We start from the raw sequence: 27,641 nt of genomic DNA on the forward strand, positions 1-27,641 counted from the left end.
CTGATTTATTTCAAAGGGAGAGAGAGGAAATACAGAATTCATACACATAATGTTGACTCAATGTGCAATCTGTGCCTGACAGTATAAGCATTCAATAACTTGAACACAAGGGAGGGTTATTCCTGAACTAAATTCAAGTGCTTCTAGTCTCATATGAGTGTTTTCATGTTTCATATCATCTTCCTAGGCTGCATATTGTGTAATGTTACAAATTTATTAAACAAATGGGGGTTATAAAACTTGCTAGTCTATCTATTAACAGTTTTTTAAAGGGAAATCTTTTGTGTATTATGACATCAAGAATGCCAGGGACAGATGAAAAATTGGATGTTTTTTTGCAACTTTTTTAGGAAAAAGTGTTCCTGTTTTTCTGTGAAAAAAGTTCAGACTTTTCAGCCAGTTCATTTTAAAAAAATGGGACCTACTATTCATGTTTGACAGCAACCACAACTTCTGCTTAATGCCCTGCGTCACTCCCTCTACTGCTGTCTAATCTGTGTAATGAAACCAGTTTCAAAACTTTTCATTTTGTAGTCATAATACCCTTGAATTAGAGAACAGATCTGATACTAGCTTGGCATTATTTTGGGTCCTAGAACAGGGATTTTATTTAGAATGTCTAGCTGGAGTTTTGATAGTTGCATGAGCTGATATGCATGCTTACAGCAGCCAGCCAAAGCTGTGGTGTTACTGCAACATTAAATCAAAGTGGATCCCTGCGAGAGCTCAACTTAGGATATAAACTGAGATGAGCTCTTAGCTACTCAACTGGATCCTAAGGGTAAGTGGCAAATTAAAAATTCATTATTCATTTTAATTGAGGATGATTATCAGTGTTTTAGAAGACACGCTTCAAAGTTCTTCAGTTCCCAGTGCAAAAGAAGGGAATGCTGAGAAAAACTAAGTCTCTCCTGAGAAAAGAGAGACAAATGAAAGAACTAAAGAGCCTGTAGGAAACAGAAATGCCAAGTACTGTGGATAATTTCTACTTAGCCGGCCAAATTCGGAGCTGGTGAATGTTGCGTACAGTCCACAGAGTTATTACACCCATGCTCACCAGCATTGTACTTGACCCCAAGATGGAGTTTTTCCTCAGTGTTGTACTTTGAGAACTCCAAATATCACATGGAAATGTCTGAAAAAAGCAAGACTGACTCATCAGCTGATGATAGACTCCTGCAGGTTTGTGCTATGCTGATTTATACTATCTAGGTTGCAATGTTCATTTTTCTGTATGCACTTAGGATTTACACAGCTCCTAACCCACTGGTGCAATATATGTTTGAGATATCATAACCTTTGGAGAGTGCCTTTTATGAGGTGTCTACTGAAATCTAAAATAAGAAATTACAGTAGGGGGTAAAAAAAAGAAAGAAAAAAGAAGAGCTCAGCAGAGTAGCCTAAACTGGAAACAGAATAGGACATTTGCCGCTCTGGAAGTTGTGAACTGTTGTCCCAAGTTTATGCAAGAGATGTATAGCTTGTACACTGTTGCTCTTCCCATACAACATATGCTTTTGGCCTGTTTTGCTGATGGAATAGGGCTTTTACAGTCTTGCTCTCTGTCCAGTCCTTCTGTCAGGGCCATCCAATACTTCTTTAGCTACTGGCCAGCTTCGATGAAGGAAATCAGCAGTCTCAGATGCTTGGGTCCCCGCAAGCTTTGGAAAAGAGGCCACTCAGCAGGCGAAGGAGACAGACAACCTTAGGGAAGGGCAGAAGGCATAACCCAAGCCCATGTTCATCCCAAAAGGTGATGGTTGCTGGCTAGTCAGCCCAAGTAGATGGGCCCCTCATACATTCATGGTGCGTCTTTTGGGGGTCAGAAAGGAAATTACAAGTGATGTTTGACACGGCTGTAGGAACCCAGGACGGGTTTGTTGCACTAACTGTGGTGTAGATTACTTCACTGTTCACTGGGCCATCCTCACAGAATCCAGTCCTTTTGCTCTCTGTGTCATTTCAGGTAGGCCTGGCCAAATTTAAAAGCCATTTCTTTTGCTAAAACAGCATTGATGTCTCATGGTCCTCCTCATCCTTGTTGTCTATATGCTATATTCCACATCTCACCCTTCAGATGCTGCTTTTTCCTGATAGCTTCATTTAATCCTTTTAGCACCAGTGAGATCCCTCATTATGCTTCAGGACAGTTCCCATCAATATTTGCACGTGGTTTCTTTCAGGTATTGGCCTCGACAGTCTAATTTGTAACCACCAAGCTACAAGCCCAGCAGCACATCCCGTAGATGTTTATTTACTCTGCGGCCATGCTCCCTTACATGTTGCACAGCCTATACATGTACACCTTTCCGTTACATTTTTGTTGCTCCATATAGTGATAGCCACTGAGGCCATCTTGTCTGACAAGTTGCATGTCACAGACCATAAAATTACATGCACACACAGACAGAGTATTTTTTTTTCAAGAAACCCACAATTTTTTCTCTGAATGAGAACAAATCTTTTTGACAGGTAATCTTTCAGGTTCCTGATGTACAGGTTTCAGTTTCTGCTGGGCATCTCCTACTATGCATTTTACATTTTTTACACTGCTGCATTGCGAAATCCCCAGTAATTCATCTTCCCACCTGGCAGGCACCTTTCACAGCCCCACCAGCAGTACCAAAGATGCTGTGACAGGGAGAGCAGGGCTCCCTCCTGCTGCAGGGCACATAGGCCAGCTCAGCCACTTGGGTTCCTGCTCTCCAGCTGTGCCAACCAACAATAGCTAGGTTTCCTTATCACCCCTAAGAATGGACAAGACTTTACAGCTAGAATAGTGAGCCATTGTAGAAAGCTAGTCAGATACCTGCAGGACAGAAATCAAATAGAAGAGGTTATACCGGGATATATCTTCATAGAGTGTTTCTGTTTTTTAAAGACCGCGTATTGGTTACAACTATTGACTGTTTTCTTAAGTATGTTGTTTCTGGTTTATCTCGCTGGAAGAAAATCCTGTTTTCTGGACTTTCTGGGTTTGCTTTTGGTTGGTTGGTTGTTGTGTTTTTTTGTAATGAAACGTAGCATTTGTACAAAAGGGTTCTGCTTTCCATGAAAAATTTCAAGGTACCAATACTTACAAATCTTAAAATTTAGAACCACGTTATCTAATATAAATACTTCCATGTCACAGTGCATGCTGCAGTTCAGACTCTGGGAACATGTTATTCTCTGTGGACCATGTTTCCCAGACAGAACCAATCTGTCAGGATATGCTGTGGCTTTCAGATTCCCTGTGGTGTCACATAGTATCAAGTGATCATCATGCAGTAAGACATATAGCCCTAATATGATAAATCCAGTATCTAAACAAAAGGGGAGGAGTGACCCACCTAGTCTACATTTCTGTTTGGATACTGTCGCAGATAAGCTTTACAAATCCTGCAGTTCACAGCCTTAGTTATTATAATTCTGGTGGTGTACTATCATGAAGACTCAGTAATTCTTTCAATTGGAATTAGTAATTTTCACTCAACAGTTGCAGCAGTTGCTGCTTGTAAAATAAAATGTTGCAGACTATGATTTTCACACCTGACTGGCTACATCATCTCTTTTGTTTTCCTTTCCATAAAGCAAACCTTGCAAACCTACTGTAACTTATGTAAAATGGAGGCTGACGACATTTCAAATAGAAATGGAGTTCACATTGAGATCACAAAAATGGAGTTGTTTTTTATAGTCCTGTTACTCCATCCAAATTGGATTCCTAATTGTGTCCATGCAGCTTCCAGTGTAAGGGATCCTTGAAATCTCTGGCTCAACATTTTTTAAAACAAAATGAACAAAAGTCAAGACTCGTGTGGACTCCTCTAGCCTGGAGAACAGGAAGGAAATAGCTGCTGAGCACCATCCCAGCAGGGTACCTCCATAGGGCTGAGGCCACAGACATCGAGGCAAGAGCCCTTCTCCCACTGCACTGAAGCTGCTTGTTTCCCTCCCTCATTGTCCCTTCCTTTCTAGTTCTGCTAAAACAACTCCACTACCAGCAGTGCCTCAGAGCTGCCAGGTTTCACAGAAATGTATCATATTTTGGGTACAGCACAGTACCATGAGCCATGTGGCAGAACAGGTTTACGTTAGATGTCAGTACATTATTCCCAGTGGTTTAGGAATTGCATTCTGCATGGAATTTGCTGAGTTGTGTACTGATCCCAGCTTCATTAGCAAAAAGATGCAAAAATCTGAAAATGGCAGAAAAAAGGACTATGGTCTTTGAAACCCTTTGAGAGTGATGTTCTTTGCTCTGCCTGCATTGGGTCTTCTGTTGCTGGACCATCTGAGAAGCCAAGACAAGCTTGAATTTCTTTTACTTTTTGCATCATGTCAGCTCTGCACATCCAGTGTATGCTATGTTTGCATAAAGCTCTTTCCAGGGACTCCAGCACTGAGTGTACGCAAGCAGCCTCCTCTGCTCCTTATGCTGAATGAGCAGTCCCCTCCTCCCCTGAGACCCATGTACCCTTTCAATCACACACTCAGCCTTGCCTAGCCTGCGGCGCAGGAGTTTCAAGTCTGTCTTGCACCTGATTCTTCTTTGGATGTCAGCATTCGGAACTGGTGCTTGCTGTGATTGCCCTAGGCCTTCGCATGTCTAAATGGGGTTTAATGTCAGCTCAACATAAGCACAAGTACATAAGGAAAAGATGTATGGGGTAAAACACAGGGTGCCATCCCTACAAAACACTGAAGAGCTTCTCAGCTCTTCAGTCCTAAGGTAAGTACATGGTAGGAGGAGTGGAGTTGAGGATCACTGCAGTAATATAGAACTGCTAACCAAGTATATTTTGAAGTCAGTGAAATGAAAAGTTCTTCTATTCAGATTGTTGGCACTAGGTCACCTTATGTGATTCAAATATCTGTCTATGCAGTAATATTAAATAATTTGAGGTATTTATTGTATGTATTTCTTTATGTAAAGGGTGTGAATAGTTCTAGCTTTTTTCACATACGAGGCTAGGAGAGCCAGGCTAGGAAGCACAAGAGAGAAAAAGACCAGCCAATGCATGCAGAGAACAAAATCCTTCACTATTCAGACTGTAGACATGCAAAACAAGTTGAAATCATACTTCTTTTACTGGTGTATTAGATACAAGGCCTAAATGTTCCTCTGACCACACCTCAGTTCTGTCTGGTTAAACCCATCCAGAAACATAAGTGACAAACCCTATAGCTTAAGCTTAATTTCTGCAGTCAGGTTTACCATGGCTAAGGATGTTTCCAGATAGATGATATTGTTAAAACGGTAATTTAAATAGAACAATATGGGAGTAAATATCTGAAATTTGTTCTAAAAAAACTGGAGGTTACTTCTTTTTTTCTTGGTTTCTTGATTAAAGAAATGCAAATAAACCTTTGTTGATCCTTTTAAAAACAGTTTTAATTCATCATCCCTTTATGCCAATATGCCCATCTATCTGTAAGGTTTTTACTATAAAATGCAACAGCTTACCATTATGGGTTAAGACTTGTATCCAGCCTTCCATAAAAGAACAATGGGTACATCCCTGTACTCACTAATACACACTTTTAGTTATCTTTATGCCTGAGTCAGTTCTTCCATCAGGAAACCTAAAGATAGTGTTGACCTTTAAAGAGATACCTGTAAAGATTGAATTGAGCAGGTTTTATTGTTCCTACAAAAACCTGCAACTCTTTTGTGTTTTCTTCAGTTCCTTTTCACTGAATCTCGGCTTATTAACTGTGACAGTAGCACAAGCATCTCTCCTCTAAATAACACTCCTATAGCAGTGATTGCAGGGAGCATATACATGTTTACATTCATTTTTCAGCTTTCCTTCTTGGTGGTGTTTTTAAATTCAGTCAACATCAGGCCAAAGAAACAGTTTTATTTTGGGACTCCAAGCATCAGATCCACCCACTATATGAAAACTGTTGAGGATGTGAATGAGTAAATGATTACATTCCTAGTTCTTTCTACTTCCCACATTCAGGTTTGGCTAATGCATTGTCAGTGTCCTTTCCTTTTTTGACAAACATGTTTTCTGCAAATGCCAATTCTGCCGCAAGGGCTTCAGTTCGGTTCTGCGACTTCGACTTTGTTCCATTGCTTAAAAGGTATTCAGTTTAAGCAATGTCTTCAGACTGAAGCACTGAGCTTCATTAGACATACAGGTCTCAAACCTGCAAAATAAGAAATCATCACATTTCTATAGCATTTCAAGACATTTCAATTTCCAGTGCTAATGAATTCATGCTGGTATTTTTTATGAAATCTTTTTAATCTACTTGAGTTGTATAAAGGGCAAATATCTACTTTAAAATACTTCCCTGAGAAGTTTACTCTTGCTTTCAGTGGGATCTCAGGCCAGCACTGAATGCTTCCTTTTCCCCTTGCATCCAGCATTCTACACAGTGGTTACACGGTGATTTTTAAGACTATGATCTCAGAATAACTTAAAGGTAAATGTGAGGTCTATTTCTTCCATCTCTCCTTCTAAAACCCAGGATACTAGTTCTAGTTATCACCCCTTGTTACCACCAGCCTACATGTTTGTATTCATCAAGCTAAATCAGAAATTGATCCAGCTGAAAACTAACTTCAGAAAAAGAGATGAGACCTGTTTCTGAGTCAGCCCAAGGTAATTCAAATGCCCATGTCAGGGTTGAGCAGTCAGAGCATGGCACAGGCTTGGGGCAGACGGAAGTGATGAAGTAACCAGAGTCTCCGAATGACATTTAGGTAAACACAGGGGGAGGGGAGGATGGAGATCACCTCCAGAATGAAAGAGTCTGAGTATCTTCACAAGATTCATTATTTTAATGTGCAGATCCACTATTTATCGAGCATCTTTTGGCTTTGGGTTGAATACTGAAACATTTTGCAACAGTCCTCTTCAGAAATCAAAAAAATAAGAAAGGTAGTATTGGAAAGAAAAGATTTTACCTTTTTTTTTAAAAATCTGCATCTTCCAACAACTTTAATGTTTTCAACATTGTGCTATTGCAAATCACTGCTCACTGTTTCATGCAAGCTGTTTTTTATTCTCTTCTTCACAGATCGAATTGCACAGAATATCATTAAATCTCATTTGGAGACATGTCAATATACAATGGAGGAACTACACCAGCTAGCGTGGCAAACCCATACTTATGAAGAAATCAAGGTTTACCAGAGCAAGGTACAATCCTGTAATATGCTTTTTCTTCTGCTCTCTATGATTTGAATTGTTAACAGTACAATGTATTTGGCAAGGGTATGCTGATGAGTTTCATATAGGTCAAAACAGGCTTTTAAATATATTTGAGAAACTGATTGCTGAAAGCAAGGGAGTGACACTTCACAAAAAGAAGCAGCAGCTTTCCAGCATGTTGGGATGTTTGCTAGTGTTAAAGCTTGGGCGTGGTTATGGAACCCAGCTTCCCATGCTTTGCTTGTTATTGCAGGTCTAAACTTCATGCAAAAATTCAGTTGACTTTAATGTGATCAGGATTGGATCCTCTGTTGTAAGGATTTTAAGAAAATAAGACAACCTGACTGTGTTTCCTTATAATTTTAAAAATGCATCCCCTTTTTATGTGAATAACAAAAATCTGTCACTTACAGAGGATAGTAATGTCAAACTGAAAGTACTCCTTAAATTGAAGTTGTTCAAAACTAGGTGACAAAATTATCTCATTACATTACATTTTTGTTCGACCACTGTGATCCTCAGGTGAATTTCAGGCTATTTCTCACTGGCACCTCTTCAGGTGCAGTCCAGTCAACCAAAATCTTTGTGCCTTTTGCACTAGCATCACTAGCAATGATTTGTCAGTCAGATTTCAATTGGCACATTAGCTGATCCAGGAAGAGACTCCAGCTTGTTCTTTGAAAGCTGAACGGCTATGCAATACTAGCAATAGTAAAAACACACCACAGCTTGCAGAGCTGTGGCGTGCAAACAAAAAGCATCTGTTTACATTTGCACATTTGCGAGTCCAAGGAAAATTATTGTCAAGGAGACAAAAATTTGATGCAATCGGTGTTTGGATTGCAATGGTACTTTAATTCTATTCTATTTTGCATTTCAAACTAGCAAAAATATTCTGTTGGATAACTTCATAGCACTGTGCCACTTCTTCCTTAAGAGTACTATGGGATGTTTGCATTGTTTGTACCACTGTTTGTCTGTCTTGCACAAAAACCTACATTACATTAACATTCTAATATTGGACAATGCATTCTCCCTCTTTGGAGAGGCAATGCCAGAGTTCAGATCACTGCAGCAATCAGCTTGGGAAAACAACCTTCCAATGAAAAGCTTCAGGTACCTTGAGAAGCAGAGATGCCACTAGCTCTGCCTGGGGCTGGGGGTGGCGTCTGAGGCATGCACCTTGCTGCAAGGCCACCTGAAGAACATAATGGACTGATGAACCCATTTGCTCACTGCTTTGCTTTTCTCTGTGTGTGTTTTCCCTGAAGACCAGAGAAGCTCTGTGGCAGCAGTGTGCCATTCAGATCACCCACGCTATCCAGTACGTGGTGGAGTTTGCGAAGCGCATAACAGGATTCATGGAGCTCTGCCAGAATGACCAAATTCTCCTTCTTAAGTCAGGTGGGTGAACACCAGAGGCTTGAGACTGGTTTAGCAACCAGCACATTAGAAATGTGCTCTGCTGTCTTGTTCTGCAGATCATTTCAATTTTGAAGGAACCCTAATTTCAGTCTGTTTCATGAACTACATGAACCCCTCTATATTTTTCCACATTAATCATGTTACTGCCTTCTGATTCCCATCCCTCTACAGTCAGTTGTGGTTTTTAAGTACACACAAGCACACAGTCATTGCAGAAACTGCAGTCTCCAACCTGACATGTGGTGGAAGTACCCCACAAATTGAGCTCGTTGAAGCAGTCATCTGCCACCCTGTAAAATCCCCACTTGTCATTAGTGAAACGAACACAGGCTCACCGGGACCTGCCTCTGTGGTCATCTCTAATCTTTTTAATGAGACTACAGAAATACCCTCCAGCTAGTGCACAGGGGGGAAAATCCCTGCTGGTGCCAGTTGGTTTCAGAATAAATGAGAGCAGATTACAGCAGTGTGCTCCAGCCACGTTCTCTGTGCGTGCCTGGGTGTGCATATGTGCCTGTAAGGGCAAGAGGAAAAAACGATTCCTTCCCTGTCATGGAACTCAGCAATTTCTGTCCTCCAGAAGAATCATGACAAGATTTATCATGACTATGTAGTACACTGCCAAACTCAGAACAAAATGGTATGTCCACGTGAACCGCGACTGGCAATTAAATCCATTTACCCTGTCATATCAGTTTCTTGCTCCCTCCATGTGTAAAAGGCAGGGTGCTGTGTGAGGCAGCTCGTTAAAGCACAAGAAGCGCTTCTTATTTCAAAAAAGAGCTCTTCGTTATGGCTGAAAGCCAGTGTGATTCAACACTGTACACAGAGGGCTGTGGCTCAGTGTCAGGCAGGATTGAGATGGTGGGCACAGGTGCAAAGGGAAAGGGATACAGAAACCCTTGGAACACACAGGCAACCTCCTGGAAAAATGGAGCCGTAGCATAACTTTTTAAAGCTCACACTAATTTTGAAAATGCTGCAGGTGCCAGCGCACCCAAGTAACTTCCTTCAATTGGCTGGCAGAGCTAACGATACAGCTGCACCTTCAGTGAAAGATATGGTTATATTTGACTGTGCTGTCAGACAACTCTGTTTAGCTTCAGCATGTATAAAGATGTCAGGTTTTATTTTCTGTTTTGCTGTTAATGCTGAGCAGGAATTAGAAAGTCAGGACTTTTCAGCCAAAAGCGTGTCTGCAAAAGGATCCTCGGATTCAGAGTTCCTCTTACAGGAGATTTGGATTCAGTTATATTTTTCTTAAAAATTTTCCCAGACTGTGTATTTTTGCAGTTAGGAAATAATAGAGAAAGAGAAGGAGAAAAAAAGAAGGGCCCCTCTGGCTATTCCCCAACCAGAAACAAAAACAAGGGAAACAAAAATAAAACCTAATTTAAGGGTGTTCTTGACAGTACTTTAACTTTTATTTTCTCTCTCTAAAAACATTTTGTGATGTTCTCCCCCCTCCAGCCAAATTAAGCTGGGATTTATATACATATTGAGTGGAGCTGCTTTTATATATAAAAAAAATCTTTACTTGTTGAAAGGGAGTTTCAATAAACACCTAATTTTCAGGATAAAATATTTCAAATCGAAAATCTTTGGCCTGGTCTAAATTTAGATTAAGTCCAGGCTTCCAATTTGCTGGGGCAAAATCAACGTAAAGAAAGGGTGATTAGGCTGGATCAGAAATTATCCCTTTCTGTACTCAAAGTGGACAGAAATATCTTTTCTCTCATTCAGAGACAAATCACCTAGATGCCTTCAAAGAGTGTCTGTTCCTGATGATGTTTCTAATAACTGATGTCATCCTAAACATTTTCTTGAGATTTCCTGGGTTTGTAATAATGTGGTACATTTGCTCTTTTGTGTGTTTGATAGGCTGCTTGGAAGTCGTTTTGGTGAGGATGTGCCGTGCCTTCAACCCACTCAACAATACTGTTCTGTTTGAAGGAAAGTATGGAGGGATGCAAATGTTTAAAGCCTTGGGTATGTTGATTATCTTCTTTTCAACCAATGACATTAAGCCACATAGTGACAGATTTGTCTTTCTGAAAGTAGTGACCCACAATGAAAATACCCAGTAAATGTTGAATCCCTAAATCTCTAGGCTGGAACTGAAAAAGCAAAAAGATAACTCCACTAGCTGCTAGCAGTAATAAGTGTTTTTCTCTGATAAAAAAGGGCAGGATGAGGTTTTTTTTCAGATAGAATTCTTACTCTGCCATATGAAGTTTTGGTAAAATACGAGTTTATGGCAGGAGCCAAGCAGTTTATCTTCACAGTTCAGTTATGCTTGATGTATCAAATCACTCCCACTAATTGTGTCCTGCAGAAGACAGTTTTAGCCCCTGCAATGAGGGGACTAAAATGGTGAACTACTAGAAAATATAGACAAGGACTTACCTAAAATACTCCTTTGTCTAAAAGTTTTAAGCTTATTTAGATTCATGTATTGAAACAATTACTTAATTTCTCAACATGGTATCAAGTGCTTCCTGAAATGTTAATAGCTAAATGGATATCTTTTCCCCATCCATGAGACTGATACTTCATCAGAAATTTATTCAGGACCTAACTCAGAGAAGGTGTTTGCTTCAACTGTTCATATTTATCATATAGGTATATATTTTTCTAATTTGCATGTGGTAAATGTAACACTACCTTACAAATTTAAAGCATTTATCAATGTGCATTAGTTGATTTATTTTGGTGTTTACACAAATGTTTTCACAAATTTTCATATGTATTTGTGCTGTTATTTAATAAAACTATACTTGTGAAAGTTATTTAGGACTGGTCATTCATATATCTTAGATTTAATATCTGTTCAGAAATAGCAGGGATTTCCACATTGGGAAAAGCAAACCCTCTTCTAAGATGTCTCTATGATTTTTGTACAGGTCATGCCCCTAATTCTTGACACTTTCTGTGCTTCTGTGGGTGTTTTAGTGATACGTTTTTGGGGTAGGTGGAATTTTAATGGCTGATGAAAGGCACTTGTTTGAGAAGTATGGATATTTACTCACAACTTTTTTTTGACACTGAAGCAGCGCTTTTCATGGCAGGTTAAAGAGCTGATAAATTTCTAGCTTTGGTTTTGTCCTCTGTGGTCTGCAGGTTCTGATGATCTGGTGAATGAAGCGTTTGACTTCGCAAAGAATTTATGTTCCTTACAGCTGACTGAAGAGGAGATTGCCTTGTTTTCATCTGCTGTTCTAATATCACCAGGTAATTTTTTCATTCCGAACACCACAATGATCTTTTCCCCCCCTCCTTGGCCACCTCTGTTTCTACCTACTTGAACAGCTGTTTAAGCTGTATTAAGCAGTATTAAGCAATGTATTAAGCAATGGAAGAATACCTGAATTACCCAAATATACCTCACTCTCTTTTTGATATGCTGTCAGACATTACACATGCTGGAAATAGATCCAAAGTATGAGGGTAACAGAGGTGGAGCAGGATTGTGCAGACAAGCAGTGCAGGCTGGCGCTCCTTCAGACCACATACAGAGAAGCGTGGTACTCAAGGAGGTGCATGTACCTCCGAGCATTTTCAGGAGTTCAAACCTCACAGCCCTGAACAGGTTATATAGTCCCCAACTGTGGTGGGCTGTTTCTGTGGGTATAAGAACATGAACAGTAAAAATCTCTGTGACATCCTGTCCAAATTTAGCTCCAGGTGAGAGGGTGATTCCAGGAGCAACATACTTTTTCATGTATTCGTATATCATAACTCTGCACAGGCAAACATGCATTCAGTGAGTGCTGGCTGTCTGACCACGGAAAAGAGGGGTTTGTGATTGAATTGACTCAGAGGGTGATGTAGTAGGTAAGCTCACAGCTTAGTGTAGGATTTTTAAACATGCTTCAGGGCAGTTCCCATTAAGGGTAACCTCTTGAAAGGCCTTTACAAAAAATCCCACCATTAATTATTTTTCTAGCCTGTTCTGCTGAATACTTCCTCTAGGTCACTTTGCCCTTTTGCACATCTGTGGTGCAGGTTATGTTAGGCAGAATTAGACTAGCACATATGGTGTCAACCTGTTCATTTTCATCATTAATGACACCTACTGAAAGGACTCCACTTCTTTTGTTTTCTCTTTGAGCAGTTCTTGCGGTCTTCTGCTCTGAGGTGCACTGGCTGACCTGGTGGCTTTTCATGGTGATAGGCAAGGATGTTCCAGAAAAGACCCTCAAAACAGCCACGATTTCCACCTCAGAGGTGTCCCACGTGTGTGCAGGGGTGGGAGATGCCTGTGCACTGTCCCCCAGATGCCCTGACTTCCACTGGGACAGGGGATTTGCAAGGTACTGATGGGTCCCTGTCCATCAGCCCTCCCTCAGTCTGAAAAGACCAAAGCTGTGAGCGTGACAGAGATGTGCAGGCAGGGCTTGGTCCTCCTTTGAGTTAGTGATCTGTTCAGCAAACTGACTCAGTGGGAAGTTGAAGGCAACCTTGGAATTTGTTTGAGGTCTGGGCTGTGAAGTTCTTCAGTAAGATGTTAACAGAGACTGCAGAAGATGTTTTTGGTGTTACCAGCTGACTTCACATTACGAAGCCAAGGGAAGCAAGAAGAGAGTGCTGGGGTCCTTGTAAGCAGGATCTGTATTTGTCTTTTGTAACAGCTGGAGGGTTTTTCACTCTTCAGTTTATTTTCTTACAGTTAGGAACAGAAAATTAGTAGTTAGCTGAACAGACGGAAACAAGGACATTTTGAAGCTGGCTTCGAAGCACTGTGGATCAGATGGGGGCATCTTGTCTGTAGGGAGAAAGATAATTCAGTTATGTAATTTCTAGCCAGACTGAAAACATGTTTCTGTCTTCTAGGTAATATCGGAAAGTAGAAGAAGTAATAGCCCTATTCAACAAAATTTGGTTGCAGAAAGTTTCTAGTATCTCAGGATGTCCTGTGCCTTAAGGCCTGGGCAAAACCTATGTCAGTAATGGAAAGTTTTCCAAATGGAAAGTTTCCCACTGATTTTAATGGATTTTGGATCAAGTAATTTATGAAATGTGCTTAGCTGCAGGTAGACATTAGGTGGACATCAAAATTCTCATTCAGCTCTGCAATTCTACATATGTCCCTTTAATTTTTAAAGCACCAAAATCTCTTGTGTTCCGCCAGAAGTTCATGTCATGGACACTCTATCCACATTCATTCCTACTTCCTGCAGCTGTACTAACCACCTGAAAAAGCTAGCAATTCAGCTCTGGCTTTGAGCCAGCTGTATTGCAGGCATGTGTTCTAAAAGCTTCTCCACTAACTATAATAATGCATTTCAGCCCTGGCCTACATCAGTCCTGATACAGCCTTTCAAAGCTGGGTGTCTCCTGAATAGCAGCTTCTGTTTCTGCTAAGTAGCACAGATAAAGAGGCAATTCCAAGGTTTTCTTCACTATAATCAAGATTCAGGGTTGAAGGTGGTGTTACAAGCTGAAGTATTTCAATAATCCACAGTTCCTCATTTCACATCCAAGTTGGCTTTTTCCTACTTGCAAGAAGAGGACACACACAGTGTCTCCTATTGCTTTAAAAAAAAAAAAAAAAACCAAAACAAAACAAAAAGGGGAAAGTCAGCTTGATGCATGCTGACTGCTTTTTTCTGTAGTCTGTAAGGATGTGTGTGTTTAGTCAGAGAAGGCACAATAAGAAATAAATTATGGTCTGAAGTAGCGTGTACATGACTGAAAGCAATCTCTTTTTCATTAAAAGAATGCAAATTTGGATTGTGCAAATAATTCCTGTTTCATCTGGGCTGTGAAATTTGTGTGTTGGAAGGCAGGGAAAACCAGTACAGGTTGAATTGACACTGAAATTTACCATTTATTTTCCTACAAAATGATAGTTAACAATAGAAAAAGAAACAATTTCCTTATACAATAGATGTTCCAGTTTCTTCACAAGAAAGTGTTTCATCTTGGGAACATAGGTAAAAAATTAAAAATGAAGCACTGCTTCTCAGAAGTATCTGCACCATCCACTAATACAGGTACACAGAGATTCTATGATATACTATGAGTAGTACTCATATTCAAGTTTCTTTTCTACAGAAGCCACCATCCTGAAAGGTGATTCTTTAACCCTTGATCTTTAACCCTTGATCCCAATGTTTAGGGTAGTTTACAGGAAACAAGAGTCGTCCTATAGGGAGTAAGGGGACCTAAGAACATCCATTAATATAAATTTAAGGTTGCAAAGCCCAATGTCAAACCCATTTTCCACCTGATTCAGAGCACAAATCCAGATTATCCCCTTTAAGGTGTACCTAACTACTCTGCTTGGAGGTGAGTCTTTAACTTGATTTCTGATTGCAAAGGTTAAAACATTGTAGAAGCAGTGCAGTAAAGGTTACAAAGGCACCTCCACCTGCAAACATGCCAGAGCCAGGTGGTAAGACACTAACCTAGCTGCCCCCTGTGTGCCACTACTTCTGAAATTCTGGCTGGCCATGTTCCTTTTTTCCATCTTTCTTTTTGCAAAAGCAGAGTTGCCCCTCATCTTTTTTCCTGTACTATTGTCTAGCCTAGTGGCCTGTGTACACTTTAAAGAGACACAAGTTCAAAACCCAAAAGGAAAAGTATGGAACTGAACCACTGCTTCTTATATCCTGTATGGATCACCACTATTCTATTGACTTTTTCCTGTACTTTTGTGAACATAACTAGAGGTACCTGAGGGTAGAAACCACATTTTGGGAGATGAATTTTGGGTCACCACGATTCTATTGACTTTTTCCTGTACTTTTGTGAACATAACTAGAGGTACCTGGGGAATTCCGTCAAATTTTGCACATGGTTTTCAGAGAGTAGAAACCACATTTTGGAAGATGAACATAATATCCATTGTAAAAGTTTCACCTAGCTCTTGTCATGAACTGAAGAATGTTTCTGTTATATACAGCATGCTCCATGACAGATAAATGATTATACCTCTCCTCCAACAGCCTCAGTCTATTTTTAAGCTTATTCTTGTGACAGAAAGATAAATCTTTAAGGATTGCTTTCTATGATAAATCTTTTTAGCTCCAGTCTGCCACAATAGGCCTCGATTTAACACTATTGAGAAGTGTGTTTTTGCAATAGCATAAAAATTGACACCTACCCTGTGAAATCTAAATATTACTGTGTGCTTATTTGTGTAGATGGCTGTGTGTGCTCCCAGCTAATCCTGTTTCTGTTGCCACTGGTAGCACAGGATCCATTGGCTTACCTTCTGGGAGCATGATTCTCTAAGATTTGCAAAAAGATTATTTTCTTTTCCTGGTCATCTGTTAAGTAACTAGAGGTTTGGGTTTGTCTCTTTTCTCGGTACTTGCTGATGGACACTTTTCATACACATCTCTCCACAGTCAGACAAATGACAGAATCCTGCTCCTTCTGTGAGGAAATACTTACTATTCAGCTCCAGCCTTTCTGACACGTATGCTTATTGAAATGATCGATTTATATTATTTCTATGGATTATTTTAGTGACTGGGAGTGGGTGAAAGAGCTCTGAAAGTGGAAGGGATTTTCCTGCACTTTTCAATTTGCACATGAAGATTCATGCCCTGTGATAAAAGAAATTTTCTTGCTTTGTGTTTGAAAGCTGAAATCTATACCCAAGAATTGGTCTGGACTAAGGAAAAGAGGGAGGAAGAAACAAGTTTGCAGCATAGGAGAACAGAAGGTTGAATGATGCTGTGAACACACTTTGTAATGTTTTTGGGATTGTCTTGGGGTCTGCTGCTTCTCATTCAAAGTATTTGTGTCCAGAAGCTATGACTTGTGAGAATATAGATCTTAAGGAAGACCTGCTATACTTAGGGTTTGAGTTCAGTAGAAGCCACATAGGTTTCCAAATGACTGTGTCTGTAATTGTTATTCTCCCAGATAATCTTTTATTTTGTGTTGTTTAAAAAGAGAACATTTTTAAATAATGAGAAATTTGCACTTCAAGACATTGCAACGGCTCATAATTCTTTTGAATTATTAAAGAAATTCTTTTGCAGGAAGCCATTTCTTTTTATTCAGAATATAATATTTGGTCTTTAAATGTTATCCTAGTAAATAATGAGATATATTTTATTTTAATTTTTAAATAATTCTATTCTATTATTTTCTAAGAACTGTTTTGATCAATATGTTTATTATTTATGTATTAAGCCACCGAGATAGCACATGTTTTTCACCTAGCCAGTATGAAGTTGGAAGAACACCGATTTTACCAACAGAAAATGATAAAATGGTTGTGCCTTGTGTCATTTCTACTCCCATCTTTATCTCTAACATCCCAGTTTAAAGAGATGCAGAGCTATTGTGTTTCTGTACACTTTGTTTCTGGTAATTAAAATCTCAGGTGATCTTTTAATAGATTAAAATACTTTGCCTCTGAAACTATGTCTTAATTATCATGCTATCCTTTCTCACGGGAATTATGATTGCTGTGAATGCTTGCCAGCATGGGACACTTTCATCCATGAGCGTGCCCAATGTGTGTGTATTCTTGACTTTAGCTGTTGCTTTCCTTTTTCTCAGATCGAGCCTGGTTAATAGAGCCAAGGAAAGTCCAGAAGCTTCAGGAAAAGATTTACTTTGCACTTCAACATGTGATCCAGAAGAACCACCTCGACGATGAGACTTTGACAAAGGTAAATTGTTAAGACAAAGAGCCAAGCACTCCTTGATTGTGATGCTTTTTTTTGGTAGTCATTTCCCCATGTACTGCCACATTAATGTAAGTTAAAAGCAGCACACTATGTACTGGTAATGCACAGGAGAAGTAAGTCTTGTTTTACTCTTGCCCCTGGTTCCTCTTAGTCTGCTTTTTTTTCAACCACTAATCTTTTTAATTGGTATCCTCGCAAGAATGAGGCTGCCTTAAAAAAATACCCCTGGAAGCATTTCCTTGCTATATACTTCTTTGGTACATGCCTAAAATTTCCAGGACAATTGTTTTTGAGCTTTTACAGTAAGAACAGTGTCTGGTCCTTTGGATGTGTAGTTTTGATGGAGTTCAGAGTATTGCATTCAGTTACCCAACAAGATCTTAACATAGTCCCTTTTGGAAACTGCAATTTATACTAAGTTTGCTTCCTCCCTCTTCCTTTTCTTTTTATTTTAATGTCTCACAGTTAATAGCCAAGATACCAACCATTACTGCACTTTGCAACTTGCACGGAGAGAAACTACAGGTATTTAAGCAGTCTCATCCAGATATAGTGAACACACTGTTTCCTCCATTATACAAGGAGCTTTTCAATCCAGACTCTACGACTGGCTGCAAGTGAAGGGGATAATAGAATTTTCACGTAGTCATGGAATGCATCACTATTAAGACATAAAGAAATGTTTTCATGAAGAACTTATTAAAAATGTCACTACTGCAACACTAGGAATGTCCTGCACTTAATAGATTTATTTTTCACCGCTACAGTTTGAAGAATGTAAATATGCAACTCTGAGTGGGGATGTCTTTTTTCTCTTTTCTTTGTTTACTTTTTTTTAATTTTTGAACTGACAATGAATATACGAATATAGGACACTGGGTGTTATCTTTTTTTTTAATTTTATTTTATTGGGGGATGTTTTGGGAGACAACTGTTCCTAGAATTTTATTGTAGATATACATGAGAATAGAGCAGTACTTTGCAGTATTACTCTTGCTGTTTATTGTTCAAATATAATTTAAGAAAATTCCACTTATTAGACTTGCCTATTTCTATGTTTTTAGATAGTTTAATGCATGTGGAAATTTGTAGCTGTCTTGGAAATTATGGTGCATGTATGGAATACACACATATATATATGTGCTATATACTTTAAAAAAAATATATATATATATGTAGGTATTATATGCATACATGCTGTAGCTTAAAAATCCCATGCCTACTTTTAAAGGATGCTCAGCCCAGCTGTCATGCATTTCTTACTCTCCAAGTAATGTATTAGATTTACTTTGGGCAATCAAGATTTGCTTTGCCAGTCAGAGTTAAATTATTAGTTGCTGATGTGTAATGACAGGATCACTTCTGAGATATGTGTAACGTAGTGCATGTGTGCAGTCTGTAAATGAAACATCAGGAATGTATCAATGGTGCAAAAGCCTTGTCTGGATGATTTTAGTGGAGAGAAGAAAAGGAGTTTCTTTTAATTTTTCTCCCTGTTACAGGGATAGAGCATATATAGAAGTGAACATCGTAGGACTTGATGTCAGTGAAGTATTTGAAACACGGAGTAAAAATGTAGACTATCCCACATGTACATTTTTCTGATTCCACTCATGATTTTATTTCATATATACTGCTTTGAAAAGTAGTTGCAAGTCTTGGTTTTTTGCTGAACTCAATGGAAAGACACATAGTGAACCCAATGAAAATCATAGGGAGCCTAAAACGTAGCCCTGAAGAGTAGCGGCAGAGGGAGGAAGAGGGTGAAGGAGGAGGAAAGTCAAAGCAAGCAACGGCTATGGTGATGAAGGCAAATACAGCTATCACTGTTTCTGACACAGCCATCATTGAGATGGCACTGATGGTTTCCATTACACACATGCATATATGTGTGTTACATACACATGCATATATGTATGTACATACCTGTATGTATATAATTGTATATATATACACATATATAGGGTTGATTTTAGATTCACTTCAGGAAGGGAGCAAAGAATTAGGGCTTTCTTTTTGTCTGTCTCTGAACTGACTTTATGTGCATTTGCTTGCAAAACCAAAGGCAAATACAAAGTGGGGTGGAAGGCTGCCACAGACTTAATCTTGTGGATTAATTAAGTTTAATTAGCAGTCATGATTAATGTATTTGGGTTGTGCCAGAGATACAAGACATAGACTTTTTAGCTATGGAAGATGGATTCAGTTTCTGCTACCACCCTGACCTTACCACCACTTTTACCCGTTATGAGCTTTTTCAGAGAAGTCTCCGGAGATCCCAGTGGAGGGAGTAGAATAGAAAAGAGGAAGCAGGCAGCAGAGAGGAAATGAAGGCAAGATGATGAGCAAATATATTTCCTTATTTCAAATCACACAGAAGTCAGTGCAGTCTGAGGCAAGGTGAGGATGAGCACATTGACAGGGAGGCCAAAGGACCCACTTTCTGCCAGGCTTCATGGCAGAGCAGGGTCACAGGGAGCCCACAGGGACACAGGTGGGCCCCAGGGTGGGTGCAGAAACTTGATCTGTTGTAGTGACAACTTAATGCCTCCAGTTTTTCCAGCATACTCACACAGCTCTGGTCTCAATCTTCTGTTCCCTTTTCTGCATGACCAAATAATTCACAGGCAATTCCAAGTACTTTGTGGAGTTTTCCCTTGCCCTCCATCAGTTGGTTTGCAAGTTCACGTTTCATGGCAGAATCCAGTCTAGAAACATCAATATTTGTTTGCTCTATTTTAACAATGTCAGATCAGATACAAGAGTAGTTTCAAACTCTCAGCTATTAAATGTTTCTCTGTAGGTCTGTTACAACTTCAAAAAGAAAAGAGAAAAAACCTGTACAGAAGTTAGTTGTGCTGAGAATTTTGATGCAAACATGACATACTCTTCAAACTTAGTCTTACAGAACAGCAGTTGTTAAAAATACCTTTTTTGCTCCAAATTCAGAGCACATTTTCTGACCTACATTGATTACATTAAAATGTCTTCAATTAACATAATAAAGCATTGCTCTTGATGCTTCTTTATTCCATTTAAACCCTTAGACTGGCATTCCCTTAGAAGGTGATTTATCTGTTTGCAGCCCCTTTTACTGGCAAATCCATGAAAATGACCCCAAACTCCAACTCTTTTCTATTATAAAAAACATTAATCAGCTATATTTATGTACTACTTGTTTGAATTTATTTGGGAAAAAATTCAAGTCAAACTGAACACTAGAAGTGCACAGTTTTAACTGCAGGGGATTCATGTATTCCTTGTCTTTTCCAACACACAAACACACACGTATATATTTGTTTGAAATCCTTTATAAACTTGTTTTCAGTACATCAATAGTTACATATGTAGCCAACCCACAGAAATACAGAATATGTCGTTACTGCTCTTAGTGCTAATAAATAAAGAGGTTTGTCGTGTTTATAAATAGTCCTTCACAATTATATGTTACACCTTGAAAATGTTTTGTTCTTTTCAAATAAGCTAATCAGTCCTTGGAATTTTTGACTCATGATTCAGACAAGGTAACCAAGTGGAGCTCACCAGTGAGAACATTATTTAGTCATTATCCACAGGGGTTTTAATCCTTAAAGCACTATTCTTAAATCACTGCAACCTCATGACCTTTTCAATCATGAGGTTACTGCCTCTTTTTAAAGATGTGGAAATGAAGGAAAAGAAGTTAAATGATTTGCCAGAGGCCACAGAGGTAGCAGCATCCATTCCTGGAATAAAAATGGATTGTTGCCTTTGTCTGATAAACATTAAGATGCTGGTATACAGAATCTTCATTGCCATTGATAGGCAATAGCCTGTACAAACAGTACAAATATTGCCAAAATTTTATCTTCAAATATGGTTAATTATCAACAGCTTGCTCCGTTTTTGTTACTACTTTTAAAGAATTTGAGCAAATAACCTTGTTGCTTATTTGGAAAATAAAAATACGTTCTCATACATTATTTGTGGTAACTAAGGCTGATAAATTTTATTTGTTTTTCTGTGATTTGAGATTGACCACATAAGTAAAGTAGTACCTCTGTTGCCCTTCTTTAACTGAGTTTAGAACAAAAAATAACAATCACATGACACAGGCTGGATTTTTGTTGTTGGTTTTGATACATAGTCATTTATATTCCAAATTTAAAATTCTTGATACTGGATTTCATATGTTGAAGCTATCCATAGACTTTAAATAATAGAATAGCATGAATTAGAGTAAATAACTGCATAATCCACTCGCAAAATGCATTTCAGAAAATATTAGTACTACACTTTTATTTCTTCTTGGCTTTCATTAGTCCACAGTAGTATCTGAAGCCCTTCAATGAAATCTCTAAAACTAGCATTTGTCAGATCTGGTCTCTGTCGTAATTGGTTATGTTTGTTTATTTTTTTAGTGACAAGGTTTTCAAATGGGACACATTTTTTAACGATTGATTAAGCCAGGATCTTTAACAAAAGGATATTTAAAGCATGTATTGAATCTTCTAGCATTGCTCTCATATAATTCAACCACCACATTGATCTAAATTATCCTTGGCATTGAGGAAGCAGATGTAGACTGTTCATTATACTACCACAGAGACTTGATTTTGGTGTAGATGTCACTCTTGCCAGTTCTTTGTGTAAAGAATTAATTCCAAGAGTCATGTTTCCTTTTAATGGAAAGATTGCTTTAGCGATTCCTAGAAAAAAAGGGTAATAGAAGGCACTCAGCTGAGCCAACTTGTTTCCAAAAGCAATGTATATTTTTTGATTGGTTTGTGATAGGCAGCATTTAGGAATTGATTCTGCAAGTTGTCAGGCTCCCTTAGCTCCAGCTAGAGCCTCTAAAAATGGAGACATCTCAGCACCCCACAGAAGGTGCTGAACCCCTCATAAAGTTAGAGACCCTTGGTGTAAAGAGGTCCCCTTTGAGTTTTGCAGAACACAAGTCAGATGTTATTCTCATACTTGCATTTTAATGCTTTTACTTCATGCTTTCCATTGTTCATTTCAACTCCCATCTCACAGGGATCAGTTTATTCCTCCTGTTGCACCTGGGCCGCCAATGCTATTTCAGTGCTTGTGCCAGATTATGGTGTTCCAGGTGGAGCAGCTACCAGACCTGTCCATGAAGATAAGGTTTATTATTTGATTTTCTTTGTTCATTTTCATGGTGACAGCTTGCACAGGTGTACATTTCCCTTTGGGATAGTTTGCAGGGATTTCTGACATAACTTCTACACAAAGAGAGTGCAAAGCAAGTCCCATACACTGGCCTCTCAGCCTTCCACCACCAGGCTGTGGGAGCTGCTCGGAGGCTGCAGCAGTTTCACAAATCAGTCAGGCAGCACAGTTAGAGATGTGCAGGCGATGGCTCCTTTCCCCATTGTCATTTTTCACCCCCTCTAAAGCTGTGCTACAAAGTACATTTGAAAGATGTTCGGGTTCCCCCATCCTCCTTCCTCCTGACTCTGCACTGATTGTGCTGTTTCCAGAAGAACCAGGGCCCAGCCTGGAAGATGGTTCCTATTTTCAGAGTCATTGTCTGTTGGACATCCCAGGAATATAGCACTGGGCAATAAGATCAAAATGAAACATGAAAGAGTTTTTTGTCCAAATTTGCCTGAGCACATATAAAATGGAAAACTGAGACAGAACAGCTTGCTTTTCCCTGGCAATAACAGTGTATTTACATCTACCAACCTGTCCCAGCCAGCACTTTCTGCCTCCGCTCTAGAAACTTAACTGCTGTCTCTGACATCCATTAGGAACAGTGTATTGGAGACCTAGTCCTCTTCTTTCCCTTTTAAGTTTCACACTTTGTAAATGACAATCACTGCTTGATGCAGATGTTGCACTGTATGCCACTCAGGGATGTTTCATTACTAAAAATAGCTATATAAATATAACAGTGATAATAAGGAAGAGAATGTTAGAGGCTTTGAAGGGCACGGGTTGAGCTGCCCAAATGAACATGACCCAGACAAGGCTTTCAAGCCAGTGATTAGAAATAACATTGGTATAAACTGAATTCACTGTCAGCATTTCCTCAGCTTGATGCAGGACTCACTTCACTCATTGTTTCACGGTCAGTGGAGCCCTACTGACACATCAGTTTGTGATGTTAAAGTCCTTTTGGAAACAAAATGCAAGCAAGCTTTGTATGAGTTACTGAATTCAGATAACTGACAAAAGAAAGTGCAGTTTAAAGGTACTGAGTTTAGGTACCATTAATGTGAGCTCATATTCAGAATTACTGCAGGCGTATAAGAAGAAAGGTTAAGATGTGAAAGAAATAATAGTATGTCAGCAACAACAGCAACAAGTATGCTGAACTACCACATGGAGAAATGTGTATAAAAAGCAAGTAGTATAAAGTGGCTAACAGCTAGCCTTTCTTCTCAGGGATGCACAAAATCATAGCTACCCCCAGGCCTCTGTAGCAATGCTTCTCCATGGCATGACCAGTCCTTTTCTTACCTCAAGCAAACATGACCCGTTTTATACTGCACTAGGGAAAAATACTCCATTTCCTAGAATTTTGAGGTGCGCTTCTGCTTATCCCTAGCTTTACACCACATGTTTTCTACAGACCTATCAATACAAGAACACACACAGAAAGACAAATTACAGTGGACTGTATTGCCAGTGATTGAGTTAATTCCAGGTCTCCAGCCAAGAGGCTTTCCTCAGCTCTGAGTGTGATCATTGCTTCTGTTCTTACAGTGGGTATATAAAGATTTTAACTCCATATTCTGAACTCCCTACACCTAGAAGATGGGTGGACAACTTCAAAAGGTGGAAAGGAGAAGCCAAAATCCCTATGCATCAAGGTTTTCATAATCATATTATTTACCAGCTGTCCCATTACAATATAAATTTTAATTTTTCTGGTTGCTGGAGCCACATTCAAGTGACTGAAATTCTTGTTCATGTGACACCTGCCCATTAAAAAGAACAGTCTTCTGGCCAGAGATCTTTGCCTCTCTTTCCTTTTCCTTTTCCTCTGGGCTCCTAATATAAGTCTTTGTTCTTTCTCAAGGCTGACCCTTACCTGCAGTCTGCAAGGGAGGCTCCACCCAGGAGGTAGGAAGCAGGCTCTTTCCTCCTCTTCCTCCCAGGGTCCTCACTTAGCTATATTGTCACTGCATGTGTTGTCCCTGCAAGTAAGGCTGTGTAACAATGAGCCCAACACCCCGGTAATTTACCATCCCAGAAACAGTTTGCAGCAGATCACTTAACTATAAAAGCCACTTGGGTATTCAGTCTGCAGATGAAAGCCATTGTGAAAAGAAGAGACCTAAAATTTCTACAGTGGTAGCTCACAGATCAGTAACTCTCCTAAAAAGGCATCCTGAATGTCCAGTGACATGATGGGTGTGTCGGTGTCCTCTGAATGGTCCTTGCATTTCATTCGTGCTGAGAGAATAAGGTGATGCACAAAACACTCTGGGAAAGGAGATATTTCCTGGGTGTTACTGCAGGCAGCGAGGATAATACTGCTCACAGTGAGTTCAGTAATGTGACGTACTACATTTACATAATTTCATCATCCTCACAATTCAAGCACAGCACGTAGGGAGAGTGAAAGAAAACATCATTGAATATAGCAGCAATAAATAAATTATAAGTGTTTCTTTGTAACTGTACTTGCAGAAATTGTTTGCTTTGCACGTGGTCTTCTGTACAATAACATAAAGAAAAACTTCATCTAATGTAGATATCACTGTGTTTTTGCATATTTGTTGGATTTGTTGGATGGAGCTGCTACTTTGTGATCAAAAATACTGCTGTTTAGAAAAATGTGTGTGCTTCAAGAAAAGGCTGCGGCCCTTGTTTATGGCTATACACTGGCAGCAGTAAAGTATGTTCAATATAAAACTGTCTGAACAGAATTTAAAAAATGTCTCCTAGTTTTCAATATTATGATCACGTTGGTCCCTTATTTGGACAACAAGAACGCAACTGCATTGAAAAACAAGCAGGGCCAGATGGTCAACCACAAAGAACAGGAAAGAACAGGCTTTACCTTGAAGACTGTTCCAGATAAAACCAGCTTATTTTAAGAAAAATAAAAAAAAAATTAAAAAAAAGCACTTATACTTGTCTTGATTAGACACACAGCTTAATAAGTCAAAGTAACTACATTAGGCTGTTGACTTTGGGGATTCAGATTCAGATGCACTACATTTGTGTTTTTTTAATGTGTCACTTCAATGTCAGAATCAGGCAAAAAAGGTGTTTTGTTGTTAGTGAGAAATGATAATAATCATTTAACCCTACGGAGTGTGGACCACACATTCTCGTGCAGTAGATGGGGATTTATTCGTGCACTTATTAAAAAGCCACTGAGTAGCATAGCAAGTGAACTAGCCGTGACAGTCTTTGCCTCTTGTGTGACTGCAATGTGACCTCTGGTAGGCTACAGGGAGCGGCTCTGTGATTGTACTTGTGGCCACAAATAAAGCACAACCGAAGTCTAAGCTGTTATCAACACCCAGTTAAATCAAACGCATGGGGTATTTTGAGATTTATGCTAATTGCTGTGAGATAATTCCCATGTTAAACTAATTACTGTGGTTGTAATGAGTGGATGGTATAAATAAAATAAGAATCAGAACAGCAACAAAATCCCTTTATTTTCCAGCTGCACTCTCTGCCTCATCTGATTAACACTAAAGAAAGTTACTTAAAAACTAAACAAACAAAACAAGAAAGAAACCTGAGTATGTATTGTAGAAATGTAGAAGACAAATAAAATATTTTTTCAAATGTAATTACTTTTAATATATGCTTGTGGAAGGTCTGATACTATGTATGCTGTCTCTGTAATTTTTGCTGTAAATAACTTGGGACAGTGAATACACTGATTTTTTCTATGTCTCTGTTTAAGCATAAGACTTTGTAATGATTTTTTTTAAGAGGAAAAACATCAAAGAGCAAATTATGTACTTGCTTCCTGTAAGTGTATTGTACTCTTCAGTTTTTATGGAAACTGATTGTAATAGATAAAGCCTTTTGACCAGCCATTGATGTTTAGTGTATACTTCTGTTTGTAATGAGAAAAAAAAAAAAAAAAAAAGATGGGACTGTCAATGAAACATGATCCCAGTGAGTCTGTACAGTTAGTATTGTATTAATACCTGCAGACTGCATTTGACTAATATAATTTGAAGAAAAGTTGCTCAAGCAAATAATGATTCTTTACAGCGTATGGCTTTTATGAATCCTTCTGGCATGAATTCTATTAATAGAAACATTTCCTTCTTTCCAATGAGCAAAATATTTTTGTATGCCTTTAATTTCTTATTCAGATTTGAGGTCAGGTCACTCATTAGCTGTAATCTGAAGCCATAACTGACCTTCACCAAATACGTTTTAAAGACCATAATAGAAAAAGAAATTAAGTCCAGTTTATCAACAGCTATAATAACACAGGCAGGAGCATAAATAACACGCGAAGTATTTGGATGCTTTTCCAGCATCCTGATATGACTTTAATGGCTAGTATTTTATGATTACCAATTTATAAAAAAGAAAAACGTAATTAAAATAGATATTTAGATTTAAATGAAACTTTCTAATATTTTTGAAATATCCCTGAAAATGCTTCCTTGCTTTTAGGATTATGAGAGAAAATGATTTTTCATATACTTCCCACTTTCAAATATCTAATGTTTTTATCCTATTTCCAGTTCATTTTGTTAGAGTGAAATGAGATGTTAAGACCCAGATCTCCAAGCCCTGAGCTATTTGGTGCTTGGCTGTAGCTATATTGTTGTAAATCAATTTAATGTGAATTTTGGGGGGGGTGTTGTTTGCTACTTGATAAGTATGCTTACTACTGTTGGTAACACGTAAGAGTTGCATTGCCTGTCAAGAAGTGTGATAAAATACAATCAACACTCAAAATTAATCACTCTCAAAAGCTGAATAAAAATTCCTTTCTAAAATCAAATGCCTCATAGAGTCAACAGTGATTTTTTTTTTTTTTTAAGCTTAATTGTGTAATAATTATGATGTATCTTAACTGGCTTGTAGATGCAAAAAGTGAAACCGCAAAGGAACCATGACATGCTGGGTAAAAATCTGGCTCCACTGAAACCAACAGCAAAACCCCTCACTGACTTCTACAGAGCCAGGAGTTCATCCAGCATTTTTACATCTGCAATTTTCTTCTGATCTCTCTCCCTTGTTTAATATAACTGACCTAATTTATGTGTATGTGAGTAAAAATACAGCCTGATTCATTTAGAAAGTGACCGTTGAGGGTTTTATTATTTATCATGAATTTCGTAGGACCAGCATCCCTGTCAAATGAAACGGTTCTATATTAATTTAGAATGTAATAGATTTTTGTCTTATTTTATGTCCTGTAAATTATTAGTTCAATACTGTTAGCATTCCATAATAATGCACACAT

The 27,641-nt window shown here is 38.7% G+C and overlaps 1 protein-coding gene across 1 annotated transcript in view; it reads left to right on the top strand.

Annotated features, from left to right (window-relative positions):
* The window catches only part of RORB (RAR related orphan receptor B), a 144,479-nt gene extending 119,413 nt beyond the window's left edge, over positions 1-25,066 (top strand). The window contains exons 5-10 of the mRNA XM_056325496.1: positions 7,018-7,139; positions 8,423-8,555; positions 10,458-10,565; positions 11,697-11,807; positions 17,100-17,212; positions 17,696-25,066. Coding sequence (XP_056181471.1) covers positions 7,018-7,139; positions 8,423-8,555; positions 10,458-10,565; positions 11,697-11,807; positions 17,100-17,212; positions 17,696-17,851 — 743 coding nt within the window. The 3' untranslated portion in view covers positions 17,852-25,066. The remainder of the gene's footprint in view (positions 1-7,017; positions 7,140-8,422; positions 8,556-10,457; positions 10,566-11,696; positions 11,808-17,099; positions 17,213-17,695) is intronic.
* Positions 25,067-27,641: the final 2,575 nt, after the last annotated feature.

The sequence above is a fragment of the Falco biarmicus genome, chromosome Z, assembly GCF_023638135.1.
Source record: "Falco biarmicus isolate bFalBia1 chromosome Z, bFalBia1.pri, whole genome shotgun sequence".
Classification (NCBI taxonomy): domain Eukaryota; kingdom Metazoa; phylum Chordata; class Aves; order Falconiformes; family Falconidae; genus Falco; species Falco biarmicus.